The 25,971-nt window shown below is 45.2% G+C and overlaps 1 protein-coding gene across 8 annotated transcripts in view; it reads left to right on the top strand.

The window, feature by feature from the left end:
- Positions 1-25,971, top strand: part of DAB2IP (DAB2 interacting protein) — a 1,964,804-nt gene that overhangs the window by 1,921,683 nt on the left and 17,150 nt on the right. For all 8 annotated transcript variants that reach the window (XM_069609510.1, XM_069609509.1, XM_069609506.1 and 5 more), the window contains 2 exons: positions 9,306-9,508; positions 19,446-19,533. In XM_069609510.1, coding sequence (XP_069465611.1) covers positions 9,306-9,508; positions 19,446-19,533 — 291 coding nt within the window. The remainder of the gene's footprint in view (positions 1-9,305; positions 9,509-19,445; positions 19,534-25,971) is intronic.

The raw sequence follows: 25,971 nt of genomic DNA, 5'->3' as shown, positions 1-25,971 counted from the left end.
AAAAATAAATAAACTGCATTAGTTATGTACACAGCAGCGCAATTCTGCGTTGTGCTCTCACAAGGCTGCAGAAATGAATCTAAATATTGTTAATGTTAAAGGATATTTTTACCGTGCACTATCACGACCGGAGTGGTCCGCTGGCGCTCTGGCGGCTCTGAAAAAGGGGAAGAAGGGAGGGTGAGTTAGTGGGAGGGAGCTGAAAAAGTGCAAGAGAGCAGTGATGTGCTGTTGGTGGCCTCAGCCCGGTGTGCCCGTTGGCTGGGCCTGGGGTGTTTGCGGCCGGTAGTCATCGTGTACTGTTGTGCGAGTCTATGGGCCTCATTACGACCCTGGCGGAAGACCATGGTGCTATTAGCACCATGGTCCATGCCGGTAAGTTACCGACTCCTCCATGGAGAAAGGGGGAATTACAACCCCATTACAAGGTTGGCGGGGCGGTAATTCCCCCTTCCTCCATGGCCCTTCCCCATTCCCATTTTTGCCCCATAGGGCTCAATGGGAATGGGGAAGGCGCTAAGTACGCTGCCGCAAATTGCGGTACCGTACTTACCTCGAGAGTCCCTTTGCGGGTCCCTACTTTAACGGCTGGTCTACACGAGCCGTTAAGGTCAGGTCCCGCAAAGGGACCTCGTAATTAGGCGCTAATAGGTTAACGGCGCCGCAGCCTTTTACGGTGCTGTTAACCCATTAGCACCTGGGTTGTAATGAGGCCCTATGTGTGTTTCGTTTTGTTGTTGCAGTGTAGTGAACTTTGTGCAGTTTGTTGTGCTGTAGGTTTGTGGTTGTGTTTGGTTTAGAGTTTGAGAGGTGTATGCAGAGGGTGGAATTGTAAGTGGATTTGTTAGTTGGCATTTCTGTCTTGAAGTGAGGCGCTGGGTTTGCGTAGTCTCCCCAGGTGGGGTGTGGGAGCATTTCTGCGCCTCTGTCCTGATCTGGGCTTGTGAGGTACTCACAGACCCTTTCACACCTGGCCTACCCTTCCATCAACTTCCTTCATAACCTTACCTGCCTTCCTTCGCCGCTCATACGGCTAGTGTACATGCTAATGTCCACAACTTGGTTCTAGTGCGGGGATCACTGAAGTGATCAGTGATCATTTAAGCAGCTTAGCCGGTGCTCACAGGGGCTCAGCCCCACTGCTTATTTCTTTTTCGCAAGTAATCCTCCTTCATTAATGTTCTGTGGCCAATGCGACACATGCCATTGTAAAAGCTGTTTTACCATTTGGAGTACAGGGTCGCACTCCACGTGCCCAGCAATGCACCCACTCTTGCACTTGTTTGCATGCCACCCTTTCAGAATTGAATCTGCAACACGGCTTAGTTGGGCAATATTCTTTTATTCACAATGGTTAATTCTTTGTTTCCAAATTTACAAACCAGAAAGTTCATCACTTATGCGTGGCCTTGGGCATTGTGCGATTCCCTTCAGATGCAACCCCAATTTGTTGTGCGTTTTGAGGGCCAACTCTATAAAGCCACGTTTTCAAACATGTCGTTAGGGTAAAACGAGTGGATCATGGGGATGAATTGAGCGTGGGTGTTGGCAGCTTGTCGGTGGGTGCCAGCGGGCAGCATTTCCAAATCATCTAAAATCTGCACTCAATGTCTATGTGACACCTTCCTACTCAAGAACATGGATTCACACCCTTCACACCCGCAGAGGGTGTCTAGGTGCACAGTAGACAGATCTGATTGGCACGTTTGGCGATCAGGCTAATTGTGAGGAATGTTCTGTGACAACAAAGGTCTGAGTCGGCATCAGGATTCCTGCATGGATACAGAATGTGGGTTTCTAAGCGCGGATCCGGGGATCGAACATGTGTTGCTGCATGTCGTCTTGCTTCCAAGGCGAGCATGTTGCCCCTGAGCTATCCTCCCTAGACAATAGTCCTTTCTTTGAACCAGAGTAATTTCCTCCCATAACCCTTACCTTATGGGAATGGTAATGAGTGCAGTTTCCACCCTGCCCCTTTCCTTATCTGCACATCGCAGATGCGCGTGTTTTCTTGGACATGGTATACAATGTATCAATTGGAGAGAGTGAGCGAGCGAGAGAGAGAGAGAGAGAGAAAGAAGGATTGAAAGTGGCAATGTGAGCTAGTTAAATGGGACTTCTACAAGAGCCCAGTGGTACAAGTGCAGACCTGCAGGTTATTTTACCTTGTAAAGCCTACTCCTTCATTCCCCCCGACTACCCAACTCCCTTCTAAGATCTCCGACCACCTTGCACTACTCACGCAACCCCTCCCACATATAGCCACCACAGACCTAACCTGTAGATTAGAACATGAACACTCACCGGACCAAAACAAAGCTCCCTTTAGCTCTATCACACACTCCCACATCAATGGCTGACCAGACCGAAAGTTCTGTAGTCCATCTGATCTTGGGCTCTCCCCTATGGATAACATACTCCCATGTTTCTCCACCAAGCCCATAGGAAGCAGATTGGCACTCAGGAAGCGGGTACTTCCGGCCTGCAGCCATCAACATCACAGATTTTGGATCTGCCTTCCCTCTGTGCCACTAATGCCCCCCTGCTTATCCGACAGAGCCCCAGGCAGCAAGGCTTCTAAATCTTCCACTAGGGGGCGCTTTACAAGACCACCAAGATTTCCCAGTGTTGAGGCATGTTTCCAAAGGCTGAGATGGATTTTCAAATCTTAGTTTTTAAGTACTTTTGGTTCACACTGTATGGAGGTTTGATCTGAGCGTTCATATTTATAGCCTGGCGAAGTATTCTGTGAGTCATGCTTTTCATTTCAGCTGTCCATCGAGAGGAGAGCTGTGTTAGGGCGCGTGAATCATACATTGAGAGCAATTATTTTTAAGTAAGCTTTGAAAGCATGTGGGAAACAGCAGTGCGGTGTGCGATCCAATAGCGCGGGGGCAGTGCAGGCATTTTAATGTGTTCGTACACCTAAAATGGCACCGTGAATAAGGCACCTCTACTTGTGCTCATTTCAACAAATGCCAGTCCTGTTATTTTGAGGGATATGGTCCTGATCCTCTTCTCCCCATATAAGACCCTCCTATCTCTAGTAATGCAGATGGTTGGGGCACAGTGCTCTTTGCGTTTCTGTGATTGCTTGCAAAGTTGGCCCTTCTTGATAGAACTATAATCTGCAATGCGATTGGTGGAAAGGTAGGGCATGTGTGGGTGTTTTCCAAAGCATCGTTGGTTGGGTGAAACGCAGGGCATCCATTTGATGTTCTTGAAACTAAGCTCTAAATGCAAGGTAGACCCTGATTGGATATTCTGTAAACCTTTCTGTGGTTGGTTGAGGCATGAAGTGCATCTGGATCTGTGCTCAACCATGAATGTTCCTAACCGCGCTGCAATTGGCTGCTTGATGCAGCATGTATTATCTTAGCCATGCTGTCATTGGTTAGGGAAGGTGGCGGGAATATATGTGGTGCAGAGTTTGCAATTCAACCTCCCATAATTGGTATACCGGTCATGTATTCCACGATTGGATAAATATGCTATGGGTTTTTGGAAGGTACGATGCATGGGGTCAGGACACGTAACTGTAAGTAAGGAGCCTGGTTCACTTTGTGCCAACATCATCCATGCCACCTGTGATAGCCTGTAGCTCTGCTTCCTCTGGACCTGTCACCACATGCCGTGTGTCATGTTAGAGCATGTTTTCCTCTGTTTAAGCAAGCAGAAAGGGTGGAATCGGGCACTAGCCACCAGCAGGAGCTCGTATTTCATGCTTCTCTTTTGTTATTCGCTCTGTTTCCCCAGCACTCGAGCCTATCGATAAGTGTGCAATGCAGGCTGTAACTGCCTGTAAAAGCACGCATTCCAAGCATCCCTTTGTCAAGTGCATGCACACTAGGCATTGGTCAAGGTGGGCAACCTCCATCGTGGACAGCTGTGGCAGAGGCTCCACCCACCCCTCTTGCACAAACTCTAAGTGTTAAAGCCCTTATCATCAACCTCTGTTGTGTGCTAGGGGAACTTCACCATCGTTGGGGCCCCTCAACTTCAGCCCCCACTTAGTTTCTCTGTGGCGCTTGTAGACATCTTTTAGATGTGTTTCCAGTCTCCAGATGGCATTTGGTATATACAGGTGTTGATAAGCACTGCATGGGAATATTCAGCTCAACAGCATGGCAATTGGAGCAGAGAGAAGGAGGGAGGAGTATGAAGGAAGGACATCCCCAGTAACTTGCAACAGCTGTTTCGTGAACTGAGAAGTCGTTTTATGTACATGATGTACTCTCAAACCGGATGGGACACAAAGAAATACCTTACTTTAGCTGCTGTCTGCAGGGTGAGGGCGTGGCTACAGCATAGGTGTCATTTCGCCTTAAACCTGTCACTATTTCATTAGCAAGTGACATCATTTATAAGGTGTTCTTGCAGGGACGTCATTTCACCAAAATGCCAGCGGTAGTGGAAGTGACACCTTGACACCCCCTGATGACATCACAGGAAGTGATTTGATCCCACCCCGAAGTGATATCGCAGGAAGCGATGGAACACAACCGTTCACCTGTTGACAAAACAGGAAGTGGCATCACATAGCATTGTACACTACGAAAAATATGGTTATGATATCACTATAATGTGATGTACATTTCGTACACGAATGGATCGCCATATGTATCGTTAAGATCAGTGTGTATAGGCCCATGTTACCAAATTACTGTGATTGCAAGCAGACGTCCATTACCAAATGATAATGATGTGTAATTATATAGCACTTAAGCTTAAGCACTTTATATAGAAAGAATATACACCCACTATCACCCAACCTGTGTTGGTGCTCATTTATTGACCTCAGAAGGATGAAAGGATGAGTTGAGGCGTTTAAGAACAGACTCAATCAGTGACTCACCCCCTAAAGTGTGCCTGAAATAAACCTTTAATGAGTCTAGCAATTATTGTATAAAATTCCAGAAATGCACATTATTTGGTATTCCTATTCTTTCCTATTTAGGGTCAGTGCTGAAAGTGTTAGACTTGTGGCACTCCTGTTCTTATTTTTCTTATTTTTTTAAGGGGCCTGAACAAGAAAGACAGCCACTCCAGAAGTAAAGAGTCACATGGTGCTGGCCACAGCCCAGGAGCTTTCATTACAAAAAAAAAAAACTTTTATTTTGTTTATTTTTTATGGGTCGCAAAAGAGACCACAGAGGTCGCAAGGGAGGCCTCAGTTGCGACCTCTGGCGACACCTAAATGACATTCCTGTGTTCTTGAGCATTTAAGACTGTTGTAGAGCACAGAAAAGAGGTGTGGCTATAAACTTGATCTAATCTAACAAGTATATTTTATTCTCATCAAATAACGGTATGAAAGAAAGGAGTACTTGTGAGCAACTCTTGCACTCTTTTATTTCATTTTGAAAGGTGGCAAGCAGATGGAACAGCGTCCAGTGGGTAGAGTAGTAGTATTGGGGAAATTCAGCATTTTCTAACTTGGCTCGGTTTCTGTTGGGTAAGATTTTCATAGTAATGATAAATCCTCCTGACCTGTGTCAACCCCAGACCATTTAGTTTTTGCTATTGGATTATTTTTCCTTATACCTCTGTGAGCACAAACCTCTTCCCACACGCACAGAATCTTTTGCTCTTTTTATGGGTCTCATTATTAAGACTCTCCATAGTGTCTTTTAAAAGTTATCCTCTTTGACAACATTTTGGCAATAAGTGCCTGTTGTTGCTGGGTTGCCCTAGGGGCTCCCCTTTTAACTTTCTCTGGCTAACCTTGAGAGAACTAAAGTTCCCAAGGGTAGAAAGGATCTTTGGATCTTTTATATTTTATCCGTTGAGACCAGCACCTACCACCTTATGTGGAGTGTTTGTATCATGTTGCAAGGACACATTTACCTTTAATGGCTGATGGCAGTGAACCGTTTTAATAATTCGGTGCACCTGTACCGCGGGCTGTTTGCACAGCCCTGGTAAAGGCATCCATGGGTGGTCATTTTACCAAAATGGCCACTGTCTTCTTTTTTTAACCATTTTAGTGTTCCTTGTCCTTTCTTATTCCTGCCCCTGATCTCCAGGGTAGGAAATTCCTTTGTGTGATTGTTATCTTAGGTGGGAGACCTGTGGACTCCCCACCCAGGCTCCTCGGTGTCTGTGAAGGCAGGAAGCCAGTGAGTAGTCCAAAGCTCCACGGTCCTTTGTCTTCCAGTCTGAGTGTGAGAATCCAGTTCAAACAGTGAGGCTGGCAGTCCTGAAAGAATTGCCAACCCCCAATTTGAAAGTTGCAAGGCTGTTTGATTGGAGGGGTTCCTGCGTAAAATGTCAATCCTGGATGCTGAAGAGGTAGTCGACCACTGGTACCAAATCCAGAGAGGATGATAAAGGAGACATGGCTGAGATGATTTCCAGCGACCGGAGAGCCTGCTGTGAAACCAGAGCCTGCAGTAGACCTTCCTTCCATTCAACCTGGGGACTCCAAATACGAATATCCTGACCCAGAGTCTAGTGAGACCCACTAGACTCAAGAAGACCTGCATTATGAGCCATCCAACATTGTACTGCGACCTTGGGGGGCTGCAATACCCCAATACCATGGGACCTTGAGCCATTGTGCGGTGCATGGTCTTTCGAATTCCGAGTCTTGCTGAAACTCTGTGGGCATCCTACTGGAACTCCAGGGACGTGAATCGAATCCAAACAATCTCCTCACCAGAGTACTGGACCTTACAAATGATGGGAATCTGGCCTGCGATATTCTGTCTTCTTCTGTGCTCCTGAAAAGGCACCACATCCACAGACCCACATCCAGCCATGAGGAAGCTCTTGCCTAGAGCCTCCCCAGTGATCCTTGGTGCAAAGGTCCTTCCAGTGTCCTGTCTTCTGTCTTCTTGATGAAGGAATTCAACAACCGTGTTTTTTGGCTGCAGATCCTGAAGTGCTCTTGCTGCAAAATCCTATTCTGTGCTCAGGTACTGTGCTGGCTTGGGTATTTACTTACCATTAATCTCTTGTGATTCCAATGTATTCTTTGGGTGCAACTGTGTTTGGGAAGTCTCTCGTCCAGGTCCCCTAGGCCCACTGATGGAAACTTCCTAGGGTGTCTTCTCTGAAGTCCTTGGACTCTAACTAACTTTCAAAGTGAACTACTTACTTGCTTGCCCAGTCTTCCTCAGGAACTCTGACTTTGCCTGCAACTGAGCCTCATCTCAGCCTGCCTACTGCTGGCTCCTAGACCAAAAGGCTCCCTCTTCTGCCTCCTGAGAGAACTCGTCCACTAGAATTGGGAAGGGATAGATAACTTAAAGGGTATGCCTTGAAAAGTAGAACAAGTTTTGAAAAGTGCTCTTACTTGCAAAAGAGTTAGTTGGTAACTTTAAACTCTCAGAGTGAATAGTTACAGAAAGTTATTTCTTACCTTAGATATCTTCTGCCATTCTGAAAAGTATATATAGGATTTACTTACCTTGAATAAGCTGTATGCCTTCGTAAATAAGTATTCTCAAAGTCTTACTTTCCTTACATTCTAACAGAAAGTAGATAGAAGGTTAATTTACTCGCCTGTGACTTGGGTTCCCCTCTTCCCAAAAGTAATGCTGTTGCGTTCACTTTATTATTCCTGTTTGGATAATTGTTTGAGTGTCCCCATTCGGGTCTTGCTTCCCCTGACCTGCTGTTAGCCTGTCCAGAATAAGTCTGCCTAGGTCATACTTACCTTCTAGGTTGCTGGTAGCTCCTTACAAAAGCATATATAGGTTTTACTTACCTTTTCATAGCTGTGTGCCATCCAAAAAATAAGTTAACACGTTATTGCTTCCCTTAGTCAGTGGACTGAAATGCGACTGTAATAAAATATTACACCCCAAGGTCCAACTTTCCTAGAATAACTGGGTTATCCTGAATCAGATTTATAGGTTTATACTGTTGCTGGAATAAGTGTTGCACTAGTTTGAAAAGTATAGTGTCCAGTTTTCTTACTATGTGACTTCTTGCTGAGCATCACAATACAGCTGTTAGGGTATACTACCCTTGTATTACTTTAAGTAAGCCAAAAATAATTATTGGTTTTGACTTCCTTAGAATTACTGTTAGGTATTCCAAATTAGGTTATATGCTTTGGTCTGTGTACCTTCAAGCATAGTGTTGTGGTTTTATAATTGTGGTTATATATAATGTGATAGCACCTATTTTCCCCAAGATTTAGCTGGGCCTACTTGTATTTAAACAAGCCATTTATTTTTTACAATACATAGTCTTTCAGTGTTTCTTTGGACCACTTGTACTACACTTTCTTTGTACTGACTCTACAGCCCTCTCTCCCGCCTAAAATAGGCCTGGCTGCCCTGTCTATGCTACCCTGAACTCAGGCGGTAGAGCCTTATACTAAGAGTAGAGTCTTGTACTGTCTCAGTTGAATGGTTTTACTAAGCCCTTAGTTTGACTTCAGAAAAACTGTACTAACAGTTTCAGTGTAAAACTGTCTTGGCTAGTCACCCCCAAACCCTACCCTGGTATACAACGCTGCAATATGTTACAATTATGCTGTGGACGTCTTCCATTGCATGTCGTTAGACACAACACCTCGATGAAATCCTGGCTAGTCACAGCTGTGATGTCACAGCAGTGTGCAACCAAAGTGATTGTTCACAGTGATGATGTCACCGTTGCATGTTTATACGGCTGCTAAATATACATTCAGAAAAAAGAGCTCTGCCTGCTGCTGCTTCCTAAAGCTTAGCCCCTTCGGTGCAGCCTGACCTCTGACGCTTCTTCATGACCCCTTGACCTCACTAACCTTTCAAGAGACAACAGAGAGTGGTGGAGCTACCTCAGGAGCACAGACTTCATCACACGCAACAACCTGTAGCTGAATAGCTACCAACAAGATGGTGATTCCCGTTTAGGTCTTAACAGTGATCTCATAGACAATTTGACATCGTTTTCATTGTCTATGATTTCACTCTCAGTCCATCGGTGGGAAACTATCCCATTGTTGATTTCTATGTAGCTACTGTTCTACTTATGTTGCCATTTACTCAGTAGAAGCACCAAGTTTCCTTCAATGACATCACTGTATAGAGCATCAATGCCATTATTGGCACCATATAAACATGGCCTGCAACCTTTGGCTCTACAGATGGTTGGGACTACACATCCCATCAACCTTGAAAGCATATTCCATGGTGCGGGGTCATGGGAGTTGCAATTCACAGCTTCTGGAGAGGTACAGGTTGCAGACCTCTGAATAGAGTGATCATGCTGCTTGTGTAGAAGATTGCCCAAGATTGTTGTGTTGAAGAAGGTGTCTTAAGATTGTTGACCCTCATGGTAAAATACCCTCTCTTGCCTGACTCTTGCAGTACCAACAGGAGATCGTAGTGCTTCAGGACAAACTCCGAATGTCCAACAAGAAACTGGAGGACTACGAGAACCGCTGCAAAAACCAGGACGAGCAGACCCAGAAGCTGCTCCTCGAATACCAAGCGAGGCTGGAGGAAGGCGAGGAGCGACTCCGGAGACAGCAGGAAGACAAGGAACTCCAAATGAAGGGCATTATCAGCAGGTGAGGCCCACCTTGGCAAACACGCATGATTCACTACTGGGAAGGGAGCCGCGTTTAATGGGACTGAGAGACACGGTTTTAGATGCAAAGATCAGTTTTTAAATATCAGGCTAACGTTTGAGAACTTGCTGTATCTTGGTCACCCCAAAGGTTGACTTGCCTACATTTAACTGAAGGTTGAATATTGCAAGGTATAGGAGGAGTTCATGAGTTTTCATGTAATTGATGTATTGCTATTTTGATGTACTGCACTATGAATATGTAATACAAAGAAAGAAAAGCCGAAGAAATACTGTTGCAGGTATTTAACTTTCATCATTTAGCATAAGGGTTGGTAGAAGTAGGACAACCATAGCTTGTGAGGCATGAGAGAGGGTAAGCATGGCAAAGGGAGAGTTTTTAAGTCTTGGGAGGACTAACCCATTAAAAAATCTAAACATGGGGAAAAACAGGTTCATGTCAAAATGTAGTACTCAATGGAAAAAGGGGTTAACTTACACCGACTTGTGACACTCTGCGACCCTAAGTGATGTTTGGTGACAATTATTGTGTCGCACTTGCAGGGGAGATAGGGGTACAAGACCCCACCTCTAGATTGCAAATAACATGGGACACACCCTCCTGCATGCAAATGCGCCTCACTTGATGCTCAGTGATTCACAAACTGCTGTTTATTGGCACATTCAGTTCTAGAAATAACTATTGTAATGCCCTCTAATGGTGACACGTCTTTCGGCAAATAGTAAATGCCTTTTTCAAACCAGGGCTGATTTCTGTGATACATAAACATATGTTGTGCGGTCCTTTGTCATAGTAATAACCGGGTTAAATCCCGACACTGAGCAGCTCATAGCCTGTTCATGTTTGATTGAAATGTACAGGGCACGCACATCAAGTGATGCAAGGATATATTGTGGTTGCCACCTAATTCCATTTAAAATCTGTATGGCATGCATAGTATCTTTGAGGTAGGCTTTGAGTTTTGATAGCTCTGGTCTGAGAAGGTTATCAATGTACTGAGATACATTTTCTGCCCCCGCCACCTCCATTGCCGCTGACAATGGGTCTTCCTTCTGGAATGCGTTGGTAGGGCTTATGAACTTTGGGCAAAAAATATATTGTTGGCATTTATGGATATTGGATATAAAGATACTTTTTTTCCTCATCAGTTATGATGCCTTGTCTGTGCCAAATCGTAATCATCTGCTGAAGTTTAAAATGTCAAAAATGTAGGTGTGGATTTCCAGGGCGTTATCGTTAAGTAAATAGACATTTAGGTTTGGGGAAGTCATCTTTTATCAGTCCTGCGAAAGGCAGACCCACATCCGAAAGACATCAGTGCGACGTAGAATTGAAAGATATAGAGCCCTCGGCTGCTGCCCTGATTGCAGGAAGACCATAAATTAAAGGATGTGTCACTTACTTCCTGAAATTCACCTGCCCTTTTCTCCAGGCGCTGATTATGATTAAAATGGTACCCAGTGATTTCATTGCTGGGAATGAACATTGAGGGGGAATCGATATATATTTTTTAAGCCACTATTCAACACTTTCCCCAAATATTCTAGGACTGGAGTTTGTTTATATAATTGCATCAGTCCTTGTTTAATGGGTTGAACAAAATATCGTTTACCCTTCGATGTTTATTACCAGCGATGAAATCACATATAACCATTAATATTGGATCAAGGGAAGTGAGCTGTATTTCATGTGTAGAGTCATTTATTGCAGACGAGGAGTGGTGTTGGCAAGGATACACAATTCCCATATGTTTGAAAGAAGGTCAGGTGGACTTGGACTGTAATCCTAGTGGGACACTAGAAAGCTTCCTCTTTCGCTGCCCTTGCTCATCCTTTCTGCTTCCCTTTGCTTCTTGCACACACACTCCCATAATGTGAGGCCGCCTATATCCTTTACACGCTTCTCACTCTCTTATGCGGACTCTATTTTTTTGCTGCTTCGTTCAGTCATACAGTCTCTGTCTATCTCTTCTCCTCATAGCCTTATTACTTTTATTTTCTCCCTTTTGCTCCATTCTCTGTCATTCGGTCTCATTGCCTTACGCATACTCTCCAATTCCTCCTTACACTCTCACTCTACATCCAGTGGTCAAAGTGTGAAAATAAAGTAGTGGAACTATGTTCCCTGCTGACCTGCCCCGCTTCCCATAAACCCCATCACCACACCCCCTCCCATACGCAATCCAAACCACCAAACACACCTGCTGTTTAAGGGAATGTTCAGTGCACTGCACTGAAGTGCAAGCTTCAGCTTCTTTCTACTCTTTTATTATCAGTCTAAACCATTCCGGAATGGTTTCTCTTTAAAATAAATGTATAGGAACAGTAAAACCTTTTTTTTTTTTTAAGGTAGAGGAGCACTGCTCCCACCCACTTTGAACACTGTCTTCCTCTTCTTTGTCTTGCCCATTCTCTCCCTCTGTCATTTCCCTCTCATTCCAACATCCCTTTTTCTCCCCCTCTCCTTCTCTCCTGTTTCATCCCACCTAATTTCCTTCCATGCCTTTGTTCTTCTCTCGCTCCCTCAACAAACACTTTCTTCTCCTCTTGCGCACTCCCACACACAATACTCCCAACTCTCCTGCACATGTATTCTCCCTACCAATTGCTCTTAATTCTACTCACCACCTCTTGCCCTGTGTTTCCCATTTTTGCACATGCAGCACTCTTCAATATTATCTCCAATTCTAATGAATATTGTAATGGGATTCTAATGAATATTGGAATGGTGCAAAAGGAAGGCTTCGGACACAGTGGTTACATTATTTGGGTTATAAACCTTTATTAAATGATAAAAGGTTGGACAATAGCCTCTCTGGCCCAAACTCTAAGAGGGGGTTCCCTGCCTCAAAACAATCTAGAGAATAAGTCAGGATGTCAATTGAAACGTCAGTCACAGTCGTGTTCAAAAACCTATCTGTCACGCTTACACTAATAACGAAAAAAACGAACGTGCAGGAATATATTCTCCTCCTAAAGTGATGGGTAATGTTCTTCACCTAACAAAGTTCCAGATATCTTGGTTATAAAAATGGACAAAAAAATCTCTTTCCACAATATAATGTTCCAATAGCCTCTTTCCCCTTGATTTCCTCTGTTTCGCAAAGATCCTGTCTATTTCTCTGGTTCACAGTTGACGGACAGGTCTTGTTTACTCTCCTGCTACCCACTATCCAGGAGACTATTTCTAATAGTCCTTCCATAAATCTTCCTTTTATCTTGGCTGGTCCCAGACCCTGTGTGGTGTCAAAATATAGTTTCTATAGCTCTCCCATGGGTGTGAGTTCCAGGCTTGCAGTGCAATATGTTGGTCGCTTGGTTTATTCTCCTGCCAAGCTTCTGGCTCTCTGTTCTTTCCCTTCAGCTCGTTGGGTGCGTGGGTCCCAGACTCGTGCAATGGTTTCACCATAGCTTGGTTCACTCTCCTGCCAAGCTTGTGTCTCCTTTCTATTAGCTTCTGTAATTCTCAGGGTCCCAAACACACTCATTCTCTGACTTCTACTGGAGTACTGTTCCCAACCTTGCACTTCGTCCTTAGTGTAGCTTGGTTTACTCTTCTGCCAAGCAACCACTTTCCTTTCTTCTGTTTCGTTCACTCTGAATGTCCCAGACCCTTTCAGTCTCTTATTGGCGTAGTAGTGTGGTTCCCAGTCTCGCACTGTGTTAACAGGGTCGCTGACCTTTCTGTGCACTGTATTTGTTCTCAAGCTACCCTCACTTCTGCTCATGTACCTTGTTTCTTTTTGAGTGGGTTCTCAGCAGCAGACTGCTTCTGCAAGGCTCTAGGAGCATTCTGCGACTTGCTGTCATTCTTTGCATCGGCGGCTTTGGCGTCCTTCCGGGAGCTCCTCTCCTCACGGTTACCATTTTCGAGTCCTCGGGATACTGAGAGGTTACATTGGGTAGGTGGTCGTACTGTCCCTGCCTCCTGTACCGTACGCTGCCTCTCTCTGTCCTCCATGCTCAGCGTATGGCTTTCCTTCTCCAGGTCTGCTGTGGTAGCTTTCCCAGCTGCTTCCCGGCTGCACCGGTTCTCCTGTTCGCCAGGTTGGCACCTCCCGGGCTTCCTCGTCCGAGGATGCAACTCTGAGTTCAGCAGTATGTGAGGCCCAGCTTTCCCGGTCAGCTGGGCGACTATCTCTCCTCCTGCTGGGCCAGTATCTCCTCCCAGGTTTTGCCAGGGACCCCGCTGCCTCTAGGTAAGCGTTCCTGTCTTCCCTTTTCTGGCTTCTTTGGGCTGGCTTTACTCCTTCCTTATGGTTTCCGCACGAAGAGCTCCTCTCACGCTTCCTGAGTCTTTCTTCCCTTTTATACTTACTCTGGTCAGTAGAATATGGGGAAACACTAGACTACGTGCTAGTGTTCTCAGGAGTGCTCTTCAGGTCTTCAGTTTCTATCTTCGTCCCAGTATTCCTTTTGGGGTTCTTCACTGCTTCGTTCATCTTCTTTGTGCCAGTATTTAAGTGGTAATCTTCATAGGGTTGTTTCAACTTCTTCCTTGTGTCGGTATTTTGGACATAAATGGGAGAAGTAGTCTGACAATAATGCATAGAGGGATGGGATGAAGGCAAGTCCCACAAAGTGTAAAAAAGGATGGTCGGGAGGAGATGAAAGGAATCGGGAATACAGCGTTCTCTCAAGGTCATTCCCAGTCCTATAAGGGAAATCCTCTTCCATGTGATACTCCCCGTATGCACCACCCCCCGGGGGACTATTGCACTGTCTACGCACCACCCTGTCCCCATGAGAAAGGTCTCACCCTGGGGGAGAAGGGACGACATCCACAGATTTGTCACAATATATACATGGAGCCGCTGGGAGGGTTTCTGGTGCAATGAGGGGGGTTCCCATCCACCACTATACTGATGAGACACACGTCATTTTCTGCAGATGTTCAGCAACCTGGGAATTTTCTTGCCTCTGCTAAACAATGGAACTTACTCCCGCTGGCCTTGCAGAGCAATCATACCGGCCCTTCCGTAAATGACTAAAGACTTTATAAGCAATTATCTGGAAACTGCTGACCTCTTGACTGTCTGAAATTCCTGATCTTTTAACTGTCTGTACGTTTTTGCCAGTAACTGTTTCATGTAACAGCGCCTTGATGCCCTTGGGTTTAGTGTGCTTTATAAATGGAAAAATAAATAAATATATAAGGTCTGAATGGCCTCTGTTGTTTTAAAATTAAATCCTCAGAAGACTGAGTTCCTCAGGATTTCATATGGGGGAAAAAGAGGAATTGATAGAGAACTGGTAGTATGGGCTGCCATGTTGCTCTTTTGATCCACAACTACCAGCTTGTCAATTGGCTTTTGACTTAGATTCCCAACTGAGCTTTGGAAGCCATGTATAGAGAGCGGCTCAGGCGGCCTACTTCCAGCTTCATCTTCTGTAGACAATGACACCTTTTTTGCCATCGGATACATTTCAAGGCATTGGTTGTTGCCCACCTTGGTGGGGGGAATGTCTTTCTGATGGGGGTTCCTGAGTCTGTACCACTACCTCTGCAGACTACTCCATGCTGCAGTGAAGCCGGTGGTAGGGGACTGGAAGTTCGATCCTGTCTGCCTCATTTTAGCTTCGCTGCATTGACTCCATCGGAATCCCACGTTTTCTTTAAGAACGTTTGTATTATTTATAAAGCTACTGGGTTGGCAAAACCTCTGTGTTTAGCTGAAAAGCTTCATGTCTCAGGAAGCATGCATGTGACTTTCAGTGGTAATATCTTAAGACTTGAGATTGCAAAAGCTAAAAGAAAAATAAATCCTAAATAAGGTTTCACCTATTATGCTCCTATTCAATGGAACTCTCTGCCAAAAGCTGTGCACCATTGTCCGTCCTCTATACCTTTCAGGGAGGAACTGAAAAGGTTCCTATTCTGTAATAGAAGATGACCTCTGTCTACAGTACATTTTCTGTCAGTTTCTGGATAGAATACAAGGTTATTGTCGTTCATGCCTTGCCCGGAGGGTGGACATGGCCTTTAAGAGCCCTCCAGCCCGGGCAAAGCGCAAGGGCCTCAGCTCGAGCTGTGGGCCCTTAAAGGCCATGCCCGCCCGACTGGCAGGGCATGAAAGACATTTGCACCCCGGGGTTCATGCGGGGTGCGAATGGCTTCCACAATTTTTCATCGTGCGCAGCCGATCACCCGATGAAAAAGAAACAAAAAACCCAAAAAAGATGGCCGCTAAAGAGTGCCGGCACCGGAGTGCACTACACCAGTCCGGCATGTATGTGGAGGGGGAGGAGTGGGGTATCATGTCCTTTTGGGGAGGGGTGGGCAACGGGGAGAGGCTCCCTGTTGCCTCCCCATATTCAAAGGAAGAAAAAAAAGGCACCACCCGAGGAAGGGCCTCAAGTGACTGCAAAGTGGGTGGGGGTTTTGTATTCTCGCCCGCTGTTCCAGCCACCTGATTGGCTGAGTGCCCTTCCCCCGGTGCGAATTGTAAAGTGGGTTCGTTTTTCTAAAGTATTGTCCACATTGTGATCTATGTGTAATGTGGTCTCCTTTTAGGGGAATTGTGTACTGCTGTTGGGTGTTCTGCTTCCAAATAAATAAATAAAACATGTTTTTTTTGCCTGTGATCATAATATTCCTTGCAGCAAGCTATCCTTGTAATTTAAAAGAATAATGTGTATCGTCTATGCTGTCTCCACATCACGCAGCGGTTAGCAGTTGGTGCTGCCGCTAGTCTGAACACATCACCAGAGCAGTGCATGTGGCACAAAGGGTCAGACTCATGCACACAGGCACTACCTATTTTCCTTAGCTTGGAGTATCCCCCTGATTTTCTAGAGTCATATATCTAGGCATGCCACTTTTATGGTGCCATGCAAGCACCACACCCTATGCCACCTACCCGCCCTCTGACCCCCCCCCCACACACACACACACACACTTGCACTCACAATCACTCTGGCTCTCAAGGCCACTCTTTACTTCACTGCTCCACACAAACTCACTCTGAAGTATTTACTTAAATATCCACCACAAGCAGCATATTCCGCCTGTCTCTCTCACACCCAAACACACATAGGTTCTGTGAACGTAGAGTCAAACACATATACCAATTCCTATTCCTCAACCCCAAGCCTCCCCTTCATCTCTCAAATGGACTAACCCGCATTCATGGCATTATGGTTCATTACTCTGATGGCGACATAAGCCTGGCCGCACATATTGGAGGCACTCTCGACAAAGCAGCTTTAGATTAAAAGCAATGACCCCCACAATGTGATTAAGGATGGTTGAATGATGGCAGCTGCATCAAATAGCCTCTTCCCTTTGTGGGCAAGCCATCCATCACAAATGGTCCCCACAGAAGAGGCCACTTGCTAACCCAAGCACAGCCAGATCACCTTCAGAGGAGCCATTAAAGCAGGATGCCATCAAAATAAGAGCGGAGATGGATTGGCCCATGTCCTCTCAGGCCTTTGATTTAAAGTGTGCAAATAGATTGGACATTTGCTCTTTTCCATGAACCTCAGAAAGCAGTGATATTGGACTATTTACGCCTGGGCTTAATTTTATCAATTGGACTGCACAAAAGTATTTCTTCTTGGAAATAGAAAATGGTGATGAAAATCCCAAAAATGTGCTATTGTTCTACAGAAAATATTCGTATGATCCTCCTGCCTCAGTAGATGGATGAGTGAATACCAAACCTCTTCTTTTATTTCTCATTTTTAAGAATCCGTTTTTTTTTCAAAAGGCTGCTTTCCATAACACATTAATTTGTCTGTGTGAAAAACAAATCTTCAATATTTGTCCGTGTGTGAATTAGAATTAAAACTGGGGTTCCACAAATGACCACTGCAGCCAATTTTGAGCCCAAAAAACACCCAATTCGCAAGATTTGCCTACCTCTATTTACCAAATCCCAATTGCTGGGATTTACCGCTCCTATATCTGTCCACGCAGGCTTCAAAATGCCACGAGCCAAGCACAAAGGGTGCCATGGACAGGACACTGATCTCTCCTCCCATCGCTCCTCTCAATTTATTGAGAGTATGTGTGCATATCTAAATCTCCTGAGGGCAAAACAGAATTCCATTACAGGGAATGCTTTTTTACCGAACCCAAAACATAGAATAAAATACAGAATGTTGTTTTGTTTTGGGGGAGGGTCCCCCCAAGTCCACTGTTTTTCTATAAGCTTGAGCCCACCGCTTCTACCCCCTTACCACAACCCCCACATACCTTTTTACCAAGTGTTGGTATTTCTTTCATAAGGTGCACGGTGTCACCCTCCGGCACACATTCATCAGTGTCCACCATGCAATTCAGGGCCACACACAGAGATTCCAAAAATGTTCCTCTTCTTATGGTATTAGTAGTGCTGGTGTTTCAATACACCATAGAATACCACTCAATTCGTTGCTTCTGAATAGCTGTCGGTCCCCTTCAGTACTCCTATTTCAGTAGGTCTTTGTCCCCAGGACTTCCACCATAGTCTTCGTACGACAAACCGTTTTTTCTGTTTTTTCGAAGGAGTCACACCTCCAAAATCAGGTACCTGCTTTCCGCGCAGTGTTTAATCTTCGCGCGACCGAAGAACCACAACCGCAACGCTCAACTACTCCGCATGTATGCGAGCCGCACTGTGGCACTGGATTGCATGGTGGAGACTAAGGAAATGGAATTCTTCCCCTGAAGAAAGTTCATGCAATTAGTGCAAGAAAGAACTGAAACATGTCGGGATTGTTGTTTATCTGAGTCAGTGTACTCAGTTTTTGGAAAAGTGTTAAAGCCATTTGTATGTTTTTGTACTGTTTTTTACTATTGTATGTGAAACTTGTGATTTGTATTGCTTTTATACCATGCTGTGTTGGGTTGGGTCATACTCATACATAACATTTTTATGAGCTTTTTATCATTGTGAAAACGTTATTAAAAATGTTTTTGATACTGTGCAGAAGTAACACGTACTTGGTCTATTTTTTCAAGACTAGAGGTACTGGGAGGTTGGTGTTTCATCAAAGCTTTATTTTTTGTTAGCCATCATTTCAGAAATCCTTGCCTAGATGATAGAACTTAGGTGGTTGGGAATGGCCATCAGAAAAGCAGTCTGTGTTTGGCACAGGAGCCCTCCCGTATGGGTGAAGAGAGAGTGGGGGAGTGACAAGGGGGCATTGCTTGTCACCGGTCTTGGGCTGTAGACAGTTGTGGGCCACATTGCAATAAGTGACTAACCCCTCCAAATGCCAACCTGACACCAAGTTCTTCAGACTCCTAACCATGGTTCGGTGGGTGCCTGTTTGTGTTCTTCCAAGATAATAGACCAGCCATTTGGAGAACTAAATCTTGACAGCTTTCCCTGGAAGCATGCCGCGGGCTTCTCTAAGATGTCCCCTGTGTGTTCGATACTGTGGGGAACCTTTCTTCAACATGTGGACACGCAGTGGCCTCCTGCCAACAAGAAGAGTCATTTTTGCCCAGTGGTCTTCTTGACCCCACGCAAAATCAGCCCAAGTGCTGGAAGTCAGTCAAATGGGTGTGTGCAATCGCACGCCACCTGGGCAATAGCCATGCTACAAGGTGGCTGGTAAATTTTAATTGATGAATCCCTTGGTTTCTGTAATTAGTAAAGTCATGATACTTATGGAAATAAAAGAACGGCTAAAACATGGGATTTTTTTAATGACAACTGAGAGTCTGGGTAGCCTGGATAAAATGAATGAATGCATCATGCCTTTATGCCCTGATCCGGTTTACACAATTTCAGTAAAACCCAAGGTTTTGGGAAACCGCTTCACTCTGCAGCTTCCTTGTTAATTGTTGCCAATTAGTTGACAAAATGTGTGCCAAGGTGTATCGATTGTTAATAAAAATGCCAGTTGCATGGGTTTTAAGGACTTGATAAGGCTGTGGTGCCATTTCATAACCAGGGGTAACCTCTCCTCTGTTCTAATCCCAGGCTGATGTCGGTGGAGGAGGAGCTGAAGAAAGACCACGCAGAAATGCAAGCTGCTGTGGACTCCAAGCAGAAAATCATCGATGCACAGGTGAGGCGACAAGTCACGTTCCAACACTATTGTCTGTGTCCGCATTGCTGCCGTCCATGGATATCCAATGAGATCTGGAACTAGGCTCTTCCAACGTACCTGGGAGGAGCCACCCAACTTCTATAGAAAACGAAAAACAGTCTTTATTGGAGGGTAGCGAGCGTTGAAAGTAGCAACCCTGTTTTCTAACCTCTCTGAAATATGTAGTGGCCATATTGTGGTCTATAATACAACCAGCGAATGCTTACTGCCTGTGTTTATGAATCCTGGTTTATGACTATTGACAAACCAGAGTAATCTGTGGTTCCTCCATTGTTGGCCACAAGGGACCATTTTGTGTTCATTGTATTAGTCTCGTTGATTATCCTTCAATTTACATAACAGACATCAAAGATGTTAAGTTTGGCAGGAGTTTCAAATCTAAACATGAAATGCAGATTATATCAGTGGCTGCTGCATCAGGGCGTCCTCTTGGTTTGCCAGTTTCTCAGAAACAAAACTCAAACTGAGTAATATAAAATTGGGTAATAATGACACCTATCATTGCAATGCTTAGAAGCAAGAAGAGTCTGACATGAAGCGCTAGAGTTACAACCTGGTAGTATTATTGTCATTATTATTATGTTTATTATGTGAAGCGCCATTCTGAATCAACTATTCATGCTGAGAATGAGATAATATCTACCATGTCAAAGTGCAGTAACATCTGGGCGGACTCATTATGAGTCTACCCACTGCTTGTGCGATACTCCCGCTGTGATACGACATAGCTGACCCAGTCATGGTTTGGAGAACTGCAGAGAGAAGTTTCAACTTGTCACGGTACCTTTGTTGAGGCCGTTCCCGAGTGGGTGTGACATTGTGATCCATCGTCACATCCTGCATGGATATGGATGCTCTTGCCAAGTCATGCCTGGCAGTGCTTTTGTGAACACTCACCCTTACTGGTTGGCGGTGTGTTTAGGTGAAGGCTGGCCAACAAGTGGTGGACCCATTCAGGGAGATCTGTGCTTTGCTTTTAATCGAAGCATGCACATATCTGCCCAACCAGAAGACGTTGCGATGTTGGATGATTATGGAATAGTGATCGCCTTCTGTGTGGTGTGCCCACAATAAAACACTGTTACTCATGAGAACGTTCTGCTCACCCTGGTGTTGTAGTTGTTTGACCTAGGCTTATTTTGTAAAGCTGATACTGTTGAGCGAGGTCTCACCGTTTTCAGGTTAGATGGTGTTGAGAGACAACTAAGCCATTTTGTAGTGGTGCTGATGATTACTCTGTTGTACTCCTGCTCAAGTGATGTTTCTGTGAGGCACATGCCCTGGATGGGCAGCACCTTTGAGGAAAGTGTGTACATGCTGTCATTGTGGTGCTTTTTGGTGAACAATGGTTTGTGACAAGTGATGTCTGGCTAAATTAGAGTAGGGGACTTGTGGAGTTAATCCTATTGGTCCTTCAAGTCTCATGCTTTGAGTGATGTGCACCCATCCTCATATTCTGCTACTGTTCAGTGTTGATATTGTTGGTTAAGTGCTGCCCATAGCATTCCTTTGATGCTGCTGAAAGCATTGTATCCATCTGGCCATTGTGGTGTTGTGGGCTGTAATCTACCTACTGTTGAGAATTATGGTTTTGGAGAGCGGTCTACCAGTGCCAACCCTAGTCGCAGGGATTGAAATCTGCCCATCCGAAGGTGGCGGCGGTGTAAACTGAACGCTATCAAAAACAGGTGATGATAGTCCTAGATTACCATGCACAGTAAAGGGATTCCATGTGTGCTATGAGTCCACATGTCCCCCACCATGATTGTATGTTTCCGAGACATTCCATTGGAGGGAGCAGAAGACATCGCCTCCAACTCCAGTCATTACCAACACTCCAAACGCTTGCCTTTCCCACTGACCACAGCAGCAAGAGTTGAAGTAGGAAAAGGTTGCTGTCGTCTGTCAATAGTGGAAGGGCACGCTTTACGACAGGGTCGCGTTAACTTCAGAACTCAATGAGCTTTTTCGAATGCCATGCCCCGAGGGCAGAGCCGCACGCAAAAACACGAAATCACAGAAGCTATTATTTCTTTCGGCCCCTGATGGCATGCTCCCGGGACACCGGTAGCCGTGTTCAGATCTTTGCCCTTTTCCGCGTGAGCAATGTGCTTTCGCGATCGGAGGCGAGGACGCTAAGTCCATTAGGTAGTTTGTGTGTGTATGTGTGAAGTGTGGATTATTCACCTTTTTTAATGTGTTTTGAATGTAAATGAGGAACCTTGTCCTAAATTTAACAATTCTCATATAACACCATTTTGTTATATTCATGTTGACGACCAGTGATGACTCTTAATTGACACGCGCAATCAATGTCTTGGTGATTTTCCTTTGTGGATAATGCATGTGTGCCCTTCAGAAATGCACCATGCATCGACCATTGCAGACCTCTTTTGTGAAGTGTTATTGGAAATCATACACTTCGAATCTTCTTCAGAGCCAAGCCCACTTCACTGAGGAGGCCCAACAAAGCCGAAACAGGTGTCTGCGGTTGCTGATGGTACTCTTGTTCAGAGGAGAATATTAACATTTTGGTGCTGGACTGCCCTTGTGCGTGGGAACAGACTCATATGCAAATGGTTCTATCTCCTCTGTGAAGGGTGCAGTGAGCTAAACCGTGGCTGTAGAGCCTCCTGCGTCGAAGAAATTCCATGCAACAGGCTATTTGAATCATGCTTATTGTCCTACACTCTTGTTAATATTGAATAACACCTGAAAAGTTTGATTCAAGGAAGCCCCAAAATTGCATAAAGCCCAAATAACATGAAATAACATAACCTTAATATAAAACTCTTGATGATGACATTTGAGCGGCCCAAAAAGCAGTCCCTCACTTTCTGTAAAGGCACCAGACCCTCCACGGCCAGTCTACCACAGCACTTCAGTCTACCCTGACCCCCACCCCAATTCTGCATTTGCACTACCGGGCTCGCTCCCCTGTACTAACCTGACAGGGCCTGCACACCTACTGAGCCCATCCAGCTCCGCCCTTGAACTTAGCAGGTGAACCTTCACTCCCTGCATTCCCCTGGCACTTGTCCACCTGGCCTCCCCTTAGCACTCACTTAAGGCAGGGGCCCTCCTCGTCCCCCCAAGCACTTGACACTCTCCACTCCGACCTGCACTTCACTTCCCTCCTTAGCATTAGCGTGTTCCGCTCTGCTGGCACCTCCCCCCGCGCCTCTCCCACTCCTCTGCACCTCTGGTTACTGCACATGCACGATCCGAATGACACAAGGCCTAGTAGGACCGTTTTTGTTTTTCTTCATCCCTGTTCCTCTCCCCCTCTTTTTTCTTGTTGCTTCTTGAAACACCATGTGTTGTATAGACGCATTATAAGTACCCAATAAAATATATATGTTTTTTAATATACTAATAAGGATTGATAACTTAAAAGGGTGAATCAGTGAAGTTCGGAATTTGCCTAATTAACAAAGAGGCTGCATTCATAAAAATATCAACTTTGTCAAAATAGATTGGAGAAATTATATAGGGAATTCGATGCAAATCCACTTCACCTTCACCTCAAATGTCAGGGGCAGAGTTAAATTGCACAAATGGCTTCATCTGGCTTGTGGGGGTTGGGGGGTCCAAAATGCTCACTGAAGTTCCAAATCGCACCCATTTATGCATGGGAAAAGTCAAGCTGAGCGCAATGAGACATGGTTGAAGTTTTTATTTTCTTACTACAGTCGTCACGATGTTAAGCCATTTTAGCATTTGAAAATGACCGGGCAATCAAAAGGTGCCCACTTATCCAAAACACGACTTTTCATAGCCTTGGAAAATAGCCTCAAAACCATGCGCAAACAACTTTTACCTTTTTGGTCTAACCTTTTTATCTCACAGTAAATGTCGCCCTTCTAGCCCAATTACTCCCAGACCCCAGCAAGCGGTCATGCTGGTGTGGCGCTCTCAGGGGTGGTCCACTCTCCCTGTTCCTCTTCCACTCTTGTGTCCACCACAGCTTGCACATAGTCCACTCTGCACACTAGCCGGGCGATGGCAGATTCTTCCTCTAAGGGTTTGACAGGTTGTTGGAAATCCCAACAGACCGACAAATCTCCATACATCAAGGATAGGCTGGAGCAGACCTCGTGCTCATCATGCAAGCACTTGCTGACAGATTTCTGTACTCCTTTAAAGTACTTTAAGCTACCCCCACAGGTCACATGCTCTTTCTAAGGAGCATTATGTGCTAGCCCATTCACTCATCAGTGGTGTTCTTTGATCGCTTCCCACCAACGCTGTAGGCATACACACTGATGTAAAGCAGCCTCGGTACACTTTGCAGGTGAAACACTTAAGGTTTATTCTTAGTTACATCAAGATCTTACATTAGAGGACACGTGAGGAACACCACTGGGTCCCATCACCCAGGTAGGTCCAGCTGCAAGTAACCTAAGCTAGAACCTTCTCGCACACTCAGAGGACAGCATTCTACAACAGGACTCCCACATTCTCACAGCTCATGCATTCACAGATAAGCACTTTACAACCTATCGCCCTCTCTTACTTCAGACACACACACATAAACAAATCTACTTCACAACATATCATCTTTTCTCTCCAAAACAGAACACACATTCACACAGCAACTTGCACCTTTTAAAGAGGGTGTGCTACTCTAAAAACAACATGGGATTGACCCCACTGCCAACTTAGAAACACTGATGGCTCAGGCGCGACCCATCCATCATCCAATGGAGGCGCGACCTCTCACTTCACCTCTGCGTAAATCACTATCCCACCTATAATACATGGCGGTAGGCGCTACCTCCCCATGACAACTATCAGGGAACCCTCCCTCTTCTAAATAAATGGTCCTTGGTGCGATCGAACCATTACCACCTTGTAGAGGGGTGCCCTCTTACTAAATATATTGGGAAACCTGCTACTCGCATATATATATCTGAGTGCAGGTGTGACCTCATCCCCTTAACCATTTCTGAGGCATGACCTTGTATAACATCTTCTTTGGGCATGACCCCTACTTCACATTCCTAATTTAATCTGACACCCAGATTCTCAATGTCAGAAGCACAACCTCCCTTTATTTAAGTATATTAGGCACAACCTCAACTTAAACATTTGAGGGTACACGACTCTTTCACATTTGCTGACATAACGATCAAACTCTCCACTCCTACCTTCATCCTCTCTTCCCTGTGCAAATCTTGCATTTTTGTCTTTGCTCCCCTTTTATCCTCCATCTCCTCTGATGTCATTTCATTCCTATGCCGTGTTGGCTGGGAAATAACTTGCCACTTGTGGGACTAGCCCAGGTGGTGTTAGACCACTATGATGGTGACTTCGGCAGTATGGAAAATAATATATCGGCATAAAAGAAAAGATGCCCATATGGCAACACTCCCCGTATTGACCCATTCACATGAACTCGCCCATCCACCCAACCAGGGTTCTGCAGTTTTTAATTGCGTTTGATTTGTATGTGCTTTTAATTGCTGGTTATTCTTTTGTCTGTGTTGTGCAGTGCTCCATTTGCCAAGCTTGGGTGACAGGATGTGAGGAAGCTAGGATCCTGGATAATGTATTCTGAAAGGGCGCCACATTGTATGCAGAGGTGTTCCGACACTCGCGTATGGGGATAGGGGCACATAGTTTGTCTGGGAGGTGTTCTCTGTTGTTGAGATACGATTGTTTTCTTACAGAGGCAGTAGTATAATGTGCACCCTTCATATCCCTGGTGGGAAAGGTGTTGTGTTGCAGTACATGATGTTCAGCTGCCTCTTCGTGACGGACCAGTACCATGGCAACGTAAGCACTGGCTGCAAACCGCTTGCCAGGTCCATCTAGGCTGTGACTGTTGCCTGGTGCAGTACCAGACATCCTACATTGTCTGATTATGCCCTCACGTTAACAGATCTTTATTCCACTCTTTCGATTATTTTAACCCCACAATCTCCTTTTGCAATTTGATCAAACTACCCTTTGAGGTAATACATTGATTTCTTTTTTGAGGATGTGGGTCCTCTTTCTTTGTCAATTTCTACCCCCTTGCATTGTATGTGCAGAGTGAATATATATGAAGGCGCCAGGTAGTTCTAAGGGAAAAAGAACAGAGAAGTGGCACATTTTTATCTCTGTGTACAGTGCAAGGAGGAGACTGGCGGTGGGGGCAGCTCACTATTCTCGCCAAGATCTCCTAGACGTCCACCCTCCAGAGGCCCCCCACCAGTGCCCATGAGCCCCTCACTTGCAACTTTCCGCTCACCCACGATCAGGAAGCTTCCTTCCACCAGATATACCGACCACCCAAAACCAATACAGTCTTTCTCAATGAAATCACAGACCTCATCACGACAGCATGCATCCAAAATAAAACTAACCTCTTGCTTAGAGACCTTACCCTGTCCAGGAATGGAATGGGTCATA

The sequence above is a fragment of the Ambystoma mexicanum genome, chromosome 8 (genome assembly GCF_040938575.1).
Source record: "Ambystoma mexicanum isolate Mex_15411 chromosome 8, UKY_AmexF1_1, whole genome shotgun sequence".
In the NCBI taxonomy this organism is placed as follows: domain Eukaryota; kingdom Metazoa; phylum Chordata; class Amphibia; order Caudata; family Ambystomatidae; genus Ambystoma; species Ambystoma mexicanum.
The sequence above is the reverse complement of the archived record's forward strand: the minus strand, read 5'-3'. Positions and strand labels throughout refer to the sequence as shown.